At 52.5% G+C, this 11197-nt stretch overlaps 2 protein-coding genes across 3 annotated transcripts in view; one reads left to right on the plus strand and one right to left on the minus strand.

Moving 5' to 3' along the window:
* Positions 1-2085, minus strand: part of FKBP6 (FKBP prolyl isomerase family member 6 (inactive)) — a 52092-nt gene extending 50007 nt beyond the window's left edge. The window contains exon 1 of the mRNA XM_075013693.1: positions 1986-2085. Coding sequence (XP_074869794.1) covers positions 1986-1989 — 4 coding nt within the window. The 5' untranslated portion in view covers positions 1990-2085. The remainder of the gene's footprint in view (positions 1-1985) is intronic.
* Positions 2086-2132: 47 nt separating this feature from the next.
* On the plus strand, positions 2133-11126 carry NSUN5 (NOP2/Sun RNA methyltransferase 5). 2 transcript variants are annotated; one of them, XM_075013692.1, is made up of 10 exons: positions 2133-2306; positions 2715-2837; positions 2929-3100; positions 3701-3809; positions 4829-4967; positions 6619-6734; positions 9402-9580; positions 9781-9982; positions 10266-10391; positions 10783-11126. In XM_075013692.1, the coding sequence occupies exons 1-10, from the start codon at positions 2214-2216 to the stop codon at positions 10877-10879; spliced, it is 1356 nt and encodes a 451-aa protein (XP_074869793.1). In that variant the 5' UTR covers positions 2133-2213; the 3' UTR covers positions 10880-11126. The 2 variants fall into 2 exon arrangements, with proteins under 2 accessions (XP_074869793.1, XP_074869792.1); XM_075013691.1 differs by having other exon boundaries at positions 2154-2306; positions 10233-10391.
* The last annotated feature ends 71 nt before the right edge of the window (positions 11127-11197 follow it).

The following is an 11197-nucleotide window of genomic DNA, read 5'->3' on the forward strand; positions in this document are numbered from 1 at the left end:
CTGCTGCTTCCTAAGTGGAATATTTTGCATTTGTCCTTATTGAACTTCACCCTGTTTACCTCAGACCATTCTCCAGTTTGTCCAGACCATATTCAATTCTGACCCTATCCTCAGAAGCACTTGCAACTTCTCCCAGCTTGGTGTCAGCTCCAAACTTGATTAGCATATTCTCCATCTTACTATCTAAATCACTGATGAAGCCATTAAAGAGAACTGGCCCAAAAACTGACCCAGTGGAGCCACACTTGTTATGTCCTTCCAGCATGACTGTGAACCATGAATAACTACTCTCTGAGAATGGTTATTCAACCAGTTACGCACCCACCCGACAGTAGCCCCATCTAGGTTGCATTTCCTTATCTTATTGATAAGATCTTCTATTGCAGGGAATGCCACATGGCTTAGAGTTCATGCACATTCCTGCTTAGCTGCTCTGCTTGGGACTGGTTGCATTCCAGGATGCTGGCATTTTTTTTATTTCTTCACAATTCAGGAGAGGGATGTACTGAGCCTTTTTTTCCTGTGTTTGGCTATTGAAAAGAGTTTGCTTGTGTCCAGTTCCAGAAAGGAGGGGGTCACGTTATCTGTCCCATGTTATTAGATACAAGGTGTTTGCCTGATCACAAGGTGGAAGCCTAAAGTTTCCTTTTCACAATGCCACTCTTGGTAGTGGAATTTCAATGTGAAATATTCCTCCATACAGATCTTGAACCCAGCAACTGGAGCAGATATTACTCTGTCCTTGATAATTATGGTGTTAGATATCAACTGGTTAGTAACTGAAATAATTCCCTTTGCAAGCATCATTCCCCAAGGCTCTCCCTCTGCCTTTTAGCATAAGTGTGATTTAACAAGTAAACTTCCAAGCTATTTGCAGAGTTGGAACTTAATAATAGAGTGAGAAGATCTGAAAAATGACTATTCAAAATAATTTTTGAATTTTGTTTCAGGATCCCATTTAAGCATAACACACTTAGACTGTCTATCTGCAACAACATCAGTCTGCTGTTGGTACTTTGAGTAGCAGTGGTGCAACTAAACACAATTCAGAAAACAAAGAACCAGTAGCAAGCAAAAGACTTCAATCATCCAGTAAAATCACCACCATGGATAGTTCTGCAGTAAGTACCAGCAAATATCAACAAGACAGCACAGATACCCAGTTCATTTTTGTGACACATCCTCCTTTTCATACTGTTAGGAGTACACACTGTAACTGACACACTTGGGTGCTGATGACCAGGTAACAGCTCACCTAGTGGAGCAGACATTGGTGGAAGGTTGCTCGCTACAGTGCTTGAGAAGGAACTTGGACAGCGTACAAGAAATACTGAGGGGAAATTTGCCAGTTTAAGCCTTGAAGGGTGGAGCAACGCACACAATATTGCAGCAATACGTGCCTGTCTGACAGCAGAAAACGGGGTTGCACGTCGCTCAGACAGGTGGGTACCTCTGCCCATGGAGCAGCGGGTGGGGGGCAAACCCCGCTCTGAGCAAGCACTAGCGCAGCTGCGGAGATGGGGAGGGCACGAGTGTGCCTGGTGCAGATCCAGGTCCACACTGGGAGCGGGGTCGGGTCCGCCCTGCCCTGTGCTCGCTACGCTGCTAGTCTGGGCTACTCTGCGCTGGCGCCAGCTCGCAGCCCAACAACATGGCCTCAGGGAGCGGGGTGGGCTCAGCTCAAGGCTCCCCTGCACCCCAGGTTCCTCCCAGCTCTCAGGGCTCCTCGGCGCGTGGTGCCCAGCAGGAGGCTCAGCATCAGGCACCATGGCCGGCCGCGCCACCTACTCCTGGGTCCCGGCACGGGGTGCCTGGTATTACCCACAATGCATTGGGCACCAGCACAACCCACCCCCCCATTACCCATCATGCACCGGGCACCAGCACAGCCTGCCCACCATTACCCATAGGACACCGGGCCACATGCAGGATGCTCGCCGTTACCCATAATGCACCGGATCCCAGCGCAGACTGCCCGTCCTTACCCATAATGCTCCAGAGCGGGATTCCCCGCGTCGATCGCAACGCTCCGGGCTCGTGCGCATGCGCTCCTTTACCACCTGTCGGGTGGCGGGCAGGGGAACGTCTTCGGGAGATGGGCGGAGCTTTCACAGCGGCGAACCGGAACCGGAAATGGGGCTATTGCGCCACCATCCAATAGGTCAGGGTGTGCTCGCCTCACGCACGGCCATCTACGGGTGCCGCGTGGGGCCATGGCGCTGTACACCGCGGCCGCCTCCGTCCTGGCCGGGTTGGAGCGCCGCGAAGGCGCCCTCAAGACGCTGGTGTACAAGAGCCGCTTCCAGGTAGCGGGGCCATCGGGCTCACAGGAGCGGGGCTGCCGGGAGCGGGCAGAGGCAGGAGTCGGGGTTATGTGGGGGGGGGCAGGGCCAGTGGGGGAGGGGCAGGAGTCGGGGTCATGCGGGGGCAGAGCCAGTGGGGGAGGGGCAGGAGTCGGGGTCTGGGGGGGCAGAGCCAGTGGGGGGGGAGGGGCAGGAGTCGGGGTTATGGGGAGGCAGAGCCAATGGGGGGTGGGAGTCGGGGTTATGGGGGGGAGGGCAGGAGTCGGGGTTATGGGGAGGCAGAGCCAATGGGGGGTGGGAGTCGGGGTTATGGGGGGCAGGGGTTATGGGGGGGAGGGCAGGAGTCGGGGTTATCAGTGGGGGAGCAGCAGGGGGGCTGTGACCCTAACTGACAGGATTTGCCTCTCCCAGAACATAAAACAGCTCTATGCCTTGGTGTCCGAGACCCTGCGCTACTCTCCTGTGCTGGACTCCATCATGGCTGGGGCCTGCCTTCTGAAGGCGGAGAAGAAGCTGTCCCCGCACCTAGCTAAAGTAAGGCCTTCTCAGGCTCTGCCTGTCAAAGGGGGAGTGCCCTGGGCCTGCAGCAGCTGGACTGGGCCTGACCTTCTCTGTCTTACTGCAGGTGCTAGTGTACGACCTGCTTTTTGGCAAGGGTCTGAAGTGTGGGGGACGCTGGAAAGTGCTGGTGCAGAAGCACCGGGCCCGGCTGCAGGCAGAGCTTGCCCGTCTCAAGGTGCGCAAAAAGGTGAGCTGTAATGAGGACCTGTTGGCACCCACAGAAAGTGGGAATAAAGGTGAGTGTGGGGACTCTTCCCAGCAGATGGGACTCCAGATTGGGAATCCAGTCACCAAAGAAGACCCAGCGAGAGTCCTGTTCCTAGAACCCTGTACTGATACACAATTTGTATGTGCCTCCATATCCACAAAAATGAGTTGCAGCTGTCCCCAGCCATATCTGCAAATGCAGCTACCCATGACAATAAACCAAATAGCTGCAAATTTGCAGGGTTCTAGATACAAAATTTGTATGTGTTTCTGCAAAAATGAGCCGCAGGAAGGTGGATGATGACTCCTTCTGCAGGGGGAGGGTGTATTGTAGTTCCTGGCTTCTTCAAGGCTATTCTGTCTCCGTGCCATCATTTCCCTAGGGTTTGGGGTCACATATGGGGCAGCAATTTCTAGATTCCTTCTTCTGGGTGTTTAAGCTGGGCTCATGATTAACCTCTGACATAATATATAGACCCGCAGACAGGGCTGGCCAAGACCTGATCCATCTCTTTTTTGTGTCTGAAGCATCAAACCAGCTAAAGCACTCTAATATATCTCGTGATTTGGGAAAGTGGGATTAGTGTGCATATATGCGTGTCTCTAATCTGTTTCTGTTGCTTCCCCAGCCTCTCAAGTGCCACGCTATGTCCGAGTGAATACCCTAAAAACCTGCATGGATGATGTGGTTGACTACTTCAAACGCCAGGGCTACTCCTACCTGGGCAGAGCATCTAGGTAAAGCCATTCCTGGTCTGTCCCTGGGCTCTGCATTGTGGGCTTTATTGACCTGCCGTACTGATATTCAGTCACAGAAGGGGGCGGGTGGGTGGGTGCGGGGTGTGTGTGTGAGGGAGGCGTTGCGCTACTGTAGTTACCTTGCGGACAATGAAGGGCTGGGGCTGCAGGAAGCTGTAAGCCGCCTGTTCTCAGGATAAATTATTTGACGGTGTCATGCTTTTTATGAAAATGCTTAATTTGATTCAGGAAAAACGAATACATATGCACACATACATGTCCAAATCATTGCAATCTATTTATTGCTTGCTAATGAGGCTGTTGGGAGAAAAATGATATTAACAAGGAGGCACATATCACTTGTCTCAGGAGAACATTCAGCCACTGCAAGCCCGGGGACAAATTAAGCCTTGGCTGGGGGTGGGGGTCAGAGGCTGAAGCCCAACAGCCAGAGACCAGGGACAGAAACTGGAGTCCAGGGCCCATCACTGCAGGGTTTATCCTGCTGCCCCAGGATTGAAGTGCAAAGGCTGAGTCCCACCACACCTGGGAAGGTGCAGCACTCATCAGCTGCCTTCACCTTCAGTGCTACGCGCCAGGTGTCTCTAGAGGGGGCCAGGACCCAGTCCCTGGTAGCAGTGTATCTAGGAGCAACAGAGAGGAGAAGGGGTGGCTGATTTGCCTGTCTCCCCCCAAGGGGCAGTGGCCAAAAGAAAAGCCGCTGATAGCCGTGTTTGAGAAGTGCTCCCCAAACCCTTCTCTGTGTGAAGACGAGTGGCAGAGCTATGTGTATGGAGGAGAATGAGGGGACTGGGGACATTTTATCAGCAATGCTGGCAGTGAGTGAGTTGCAGTTTCTAAAGTGATTCTGCCTGCCCTGGATTCTGTAGCTAGTTGTTGGCTGGCCTTGACCTAGGGTTGAGGTATGGGCTTTGGCTGGCTTGCGAGAGCGCGATATCCGGAGCTGACCTCTGAAGGACTAATCTGCTTCCTCTCCACTCTGTGCTGTTTCCGGGTAGAATGGAGGAGCTGAGCTCTCTCTCAGGGAAGCAATTCTTCCTGGATCCCCACTTGCCGGAGCTGCTTGTTTTCCCATCACAGACAGACTTCCATGAGAACCGGTTATACATCACAGGGCACATCATCCTCCAGGACAAGGTGGGGGGCACTGGGGCAGGGAGAGTCACTCTGGTGGGGTGGAAAACTCAGGCTAAAGGAAATGTGCCAAGGGCTGATGCTAGTGTGGAAAGGACTGAGGCATAGTGAGGCCACATCTGGAATATTATATCCAGTTTTGGGCCCCCCAGTATAAAAAAGATGTGGATGTGCTGGAGCACAAGACCTATAAGGATAGGCTGAGGGATTGGGGCTTGTTTAGTTTACAGAAGAGAAGACGTAGGGATGATTTAATAGTAGCCTTCAACTTTCTGAAGAGGAGCTCTAAAGAGGAGGGTGAGAAACCGTTCTGAGCGGTGTCAGATGGCAGAACAGGGAGCAATGGTCTGAAGTTGAAGAGGGAGAGGTGTAGGTTAGATATTAGGAAAAACTACTTCACCAGGAGGGAGCTGAAGCATTGGAATGTGTTACTTAGAGAGGTGGTGGAATCTCCATCCCTCAAGGTTTTTAAGTCCCTGGCTGGGATGACTCGGTGGGGGTTGATCCTGCTTGAAGCAGGGGGCTGGACTAGATGACCTCCTGAGGTCCCTTCCAGCCCGATGATTCTATGGTGATAGGCGTCACAAGGAACATAAGAATGGTCACACTGGGTCAGACCAAAAGTCCCATCGAGCCCAGTGTCCTGTCTTCTGACAGAGGCCCATGCCTGATGCTGTGGTGGGAGTGAACAGAACAGGTAGTCACTGAGCGATCCCTCTCTGTCATCCGTTTCCAGCCTCTGGCAAACAGAAGCTAGGAACACCATTCCTACCTAGCCTGGCTAACAGCCATTGATGGACCTAACCTCCAGAAATGTATCTAGTTCTTTTTTGAACCCTGTTAAAATCTTAGTTTTCACAACCACCTCTGGCCAGGGGTTTCACAGGCCAACTACACAGTGCATGAAGAAAAACGCCCTTTTGTTAATTTGAAACCTGCCATCCATTAATTTCATGTGGTGACCCCTCGTTCTTATGTTACAGGAACAAGTAAATAACTTTTTCTTAGTCACTTGTGCCACACAAATCATGATTTTATACGCCTCTGTCCTATTCCCCCAACCTTAGTCTCCAAGGAAGGATGAAGTTGTTTGTAGACCACAGCCATAGGTATTTGGTTGCACACTAGGGCTAAATTCTGTGGCTTTCTGATGCAAGCACTTAAGATAGAGCTAAGAAGTGCTAGATAGGACCCAGAATGATCATGTTGTCCTTTTCAGTCTTGATGTGCTACAGATTTTTGTACTGACAGTTCCTAACTACACTGAAGAAGTTGCTGGGGCAAGCTGGGAGATGCAGGGGGCAGTTTGAGGTGTGAGATAAAGACTCGAACAAGAGCAGTGAATAGTAAAAATTGTCAACTCTGAAACCAAATGAAGCTGATGAAACGTCAATGCCCCAGAGAGAGAAATGGGGTCCATTTGCACCGTTCTCGCTGCAGATGTCTCTGCTTTGGTTACTCGCTTTGCATTAGGAAGGCTGCCTCTGCAGCCGTAGGGCAACAAGGCCGTATTTTTAATGGAAGTTTTGATCCTGCAGCTGAGGGTGCATTGTGTGGCTGGATTGACTTAGGGATGTGGTCTGAAGCGATGGAGGATGTATTGGGGAGGTAGGAACTTGAGGTGCGGATCTGTGACTGATGGCATCTCTTCCAGGCCAGCTGCCTCCCTGCCTTCCTTTTGAGTCCCCCCTTGGGGTCCCAGGTGATTGATGCCTGTGCTGCCCCTGGGAACAAGACCAGTCACCTTGCTGCCATCCTGAAGAACAAGGGGTAAGTCTGAGTCGCAGGATGGAGCTGTGTGAAGCACTGCACCCAGCGTGGGGTGACAGGGAGGACTGGTGAAGGGAAAGGGTCAGGCACTTAGAGTGGGCAGTTTTGCTCTTGCATGTGGGAACTGAGGAGCTGGGAGCTTGTTTGAAATCAGCCCAGTAGCATCTGCCCCCCAAGAGCACTGCTGGCGAGTGAGGCCTGGAAGGAGGTGGGAGAATGGCAGCCATTAATGTAGTCTCATAGTGTTCTTCAAACGTTTTTCCATCCGTGGGTGGAGTGAATTGTGGTAGAGCCCCAATATTGAGATAATGAGCTGATGTGCCAGCAATACAAACCAAAACCTTTAAATGTATTTAATTTTTAAAAGTTCAGAGAGCAGGAAGTGGGGAGGGATAGCTCAGTGGTTTGAGCATTGGTCTGCTAAACCCAGGGTTGTGAGTTCAATCCTAGAGGAGGCCATTTAGGGACTGGGGCAAATAGATGTCAGGGATGGTGCTCGCTCTTGCCAAGAGCGCAGGGGACTGGACTAGATGACCTCCTGAGGTCCCTTCCACCTCTAGGAGATGTGCGTGTCCAATAAACAAAAAAAAAAAAGTTAAAACAAATCATAATTAACAAAGCATGCTGCTTGAGATACTTAATATGGACTCAAATTAAAATGAAATTTAATGTCACCCTGGGAGTATACAGTAAATTCATCACCAGCAGGACCAGGTAGTTGTTGGATAATCAAATAATTTGGATAATAGGAATACGTACCTAGCAATGCATAACACTAAAGAAAAACAAGATTAGATATTAAGAAACAAACAAATGTATGCAGAGTACTTTACCAGCACTAGTATTGTATACTACAAACTTGTACTGTATTTGTATATTTAGTTCACTATACAGTAAACCCCTGAGATATGCACAACTGAGTTGCGCATGTCTTGGGTTAACACAACTTCTGCCCCTGACAGGAGCAGGAAAACTGCTCCAATCAGGGGTGGTGCCCTGGCTTCTGGCTCCCCTCCACTGATGGGACCTGGGAAACTGACCAGCAATGTGCATAAAGAATAAAACAGAGGCAGCAAATAGAACTGCAGACAACCAAGCGACAACACTGAAAATACAAACAGAAGTAAAACAAGCGGTTATGTGTATTTTAAATGAGCCGTGTAGAAAAAGCATTTTCCTGGTTTCACCAACTTCAAAAACCAGCACAGACTCATTAAGTTTTTCCACACCCCTTAGGGAAACGGATCACCTTAACACATGGTTTGGGGTTTGCATCTCGGCTTCAGAGCACTTGCAGATAAGGTCTTCATCCTACAAAGCATCCCTCAACTTAGTGCTTTTCCTTACAAGTCACTGAAGAGCCAGACTGACCTAAGCTCTCACAGAGCGGGCCTTCGTGGTTTTCAATGTCTCTCCCCAAACAAATGCTAAAACCTAATGGAAATCTCTTGTCTGGAATCCATCTCTCCTGGCCAATGCCACGGCAGCCTCTGAACTGAGGCTCACACCTGACAGGCTGAAAATACAAGAGTTTTTTTATTCCTTTTTAAATAACAAACCAGTTACTGGTGTTCTTCAGCAGCCAGAACTTCTCTCCCCTGCCAGACCCACAGTCCAGCTGGGGCTCAGAGGGAATCCAGCCTCCCTCTTCATGCTGCCCCAGTGCAGCTGGAGCTTGGACTGTCAGTCTCCCTCATCCCCCACAGCCCCGCAGTGGTCGCGACAGAGGTGGACTTCCCTTTACCTGCTGCCTCAGTGCAGCTGGAGAAGTGTGGGGACTTTCAGTATCTGCCAGCCCCCCCCAGTCAGCTCAGCTGGGGCTGAAATGGAGTTGGACACTCCTGGCTGGTTCTGCGTCAGGACTTCACCTGATTATTACAGGCAGCACATCTGGGAGCGAGATGCCCCACTTTTAGTCCTCAGCCTCACCTGATCCACTGATCCCGCCCCCCCACCCCTGTACTCTGCCTCTCCACTTACCTTCTGTTTCTTCTGGGGCATGTGAACAGGAGCAGTAATTCTTCTGTTCTGCTTGTCACTGATTAGGCCTCAACTGGAGCACGGGGCCCAGTTCTGGGCCCCACATTTCAGGAAGGATGTGGAGAAACTGGAGAAGATCCAACAAAAATGAGTAAAGGCCTAGAAAACGTGCCTTATGAGGGAAGACTGAAAGAAGAGGGTTTGTTTAGTTTGGAAAAGAAGACTGAGGGGATGTCCTAATTGCTTTCAAGTGCCAAAAAAGGGAGAAAAAAATATTCTCCTTTACCTCTGACACTAGGAGAAGCAGCAAGGGCCTTACATGGCAGCAGGGGAGGTTTAGGTTGGCCATTAAGGACTAGGTTCCTGTCAGGGTGGATAAGCACTGGAATAAATGGCCAAGGGAGCTGTAGAATTTACATCACTGGAGACATTTAAGAGCAGGTCAGACAAATATGTCAGGGATGATATAGACGGTGCTTGGCCCTGCTGTGAGTGCAGGGGGTCTGGACCTGGTGACCTCTTGTGGTCCCTTCCAGTTAAGGATTTGACGAGCCCTGGGGGAACTGACGGAGGGATATGCTTGTCCAACGCTGCTCTGGTGGCTGGGATTCTGCCTGCCCAGGCGGTGGACCTGGCGATGAGAGCCAGGTAGTGATTCCTGTATTTCTTTGGGGGTGTTACTTTCAGGCAGATCTTTGCTTTTGACCTGGATCCCAAGCGCTTGGCCACCATGAGCACAATGCTGGTGCGGGCGGGGGTCACCTGCTGTGAACTGGCCAGTGAGGACTTCCTGGCAGTTGATCCCACTGACCCCAAGTTCAGCAATGTGTCCTACATCCTCCTGGACCCCTCATGCAGTGGCTCAGGTAAGGGGTGGGAGGCCAGGCCTGGGCAGGATGAACAGGGTGGTGGTTACGCCTGCCTGGTGTACCTGGCATGAACCACGCCGAGGGGCTGGTTCTCCCCACAGGACACTGAACTCAGGTGGGAGTTGGTAGAGAAGAGGCCCTTGGATGGAGATCCTGGAGCCAGGAGGAGCCCAGCTTCTCCATGCGTCTCCCCACAGGCATGGTGAACCGGCAGGCAGGCGAGAGCACCCCCAGCATGGAGCGGCTGCGGGCCCTGGCTGCATTCCAGCGCAAGGCCCTGGGCCATGCTCTGCGCTTCCCTGCCCTCCGGCGCCTGGTGTACTCCACGTGCTCGGTGGAGAAGGAGGAGAACGAGGCCGTGGTGTGGGATGTGCTGCAGGAGCATGGCCCAGTGTTCAGGTACCAACGCGGGGCTGGGGGCAGAGCTGCATTAAACAGTGTAGGTGGGGCCCGGGGCTGGTGGGAACTGGGATTAGTCACAGGGTAGGGGATGAGCCAGGCTGCATTGCTAATAACTGCTCACGGGAGGGGGAGGGGGAGTGGGGCCCAGGCCAGCCTGGTGCTTAGACTTCTGCCTGGGTGGTGCAGGAGCCCCTGCAGCAGCTGGCTGGATTACTGAGCTTTGCTGCGATCATGTCCTGGTTTGCAGGTTGGTAAATGTGCTGCCTTCCTGGCCCCACAGAGGCCTGGCCACCTTCCCAGGTGCGGAGTGCTGTCTCCGAGCCTGCCCCACAGCGACACTGACGAACGGCTTCTTTGTGGCTGTGCTGGAACGGCAGCTGGAACACAACGGCCAGGGCTCCTGCAGGTGAGAGCTCTGCCCTGAGAGCGAGGGTCTTGGGCTCACCCTCTTCTTTCACTGGGCCTGGCACTTGTGGTGGGCGTGCTGCAGTCTGCAGGGGGCACTTCCCCTTTAGCTGCGGGGAGAAGCAAAGCAGAGGAACTGCGGGGAAGGGGTGAGAGTGCAGCCAGCAGAGGAAGAGGATGGGGAGTGAGGGGAGCTGGGAACAGGAGCACAGATTATGCTGATGAAAGTGGGGTGGGGGGCGCAGGAGTCCCACTGGCACAGGGGTCAGTGTTGAAGCAAGGCAGGACGGGGCTGGGCACTGCAGAGCAGCACAGGGCTGGCACGATGGCTTTGTCATGCTCTGCTGTTGCTCTCTCACTGCTTTTGGTTCTCCTGCTGCTGTTGCTTCCAGTGCCCCTCCTATCAAGGCTGAGGTGGATGGTGGAGAGGGAAGAGGCCCTTGTGCCACCCGCAAGAAGAGGCGGAAGAAGGGCCCCTGTGTGCAATGAGGACTTGATGGAAGCTGTGGTGGGAGCATCAAGAGCCTGGCTCTTCCTTGCCTCTTGCTGCTGAGGTGGTAGGTCTCTGCTCAGTGCTGCAGGGCCCTCAGCCTCCCTCTGGCTACTCAGAGCAGGGTCTCTGGTCCTGGGGAACATGCCTGGCATTTAACCTGCTGCCAGGCCAGTTGGTCGGCAGCACTCTGGCCCCTGCAATGCTCTGTGCCTGGTTGTGTGCAAGTAAAAGTTTTCTAACCTGCCCCAGGCTCTGTTGTGAGTTTCTCTGAGCCCCCCTCTCCTGGGCTGCAGACTGGTCCTGGGATCCCTGTA

This window comes from Carettochelys insculpta, chromosome 19, assembly GCF_033958435.1.
Source record: "Carettochelys insculpta isolate YL-2023 chromosome 19, ASM3395843v1, whole genome shotgun sequence".
NCBI classification, from domain to species: Eukaryota; Metazoa; Chordata; order Testudines; family Carettochelyidae; genus Carettochelys; species Carettochelys insculpta.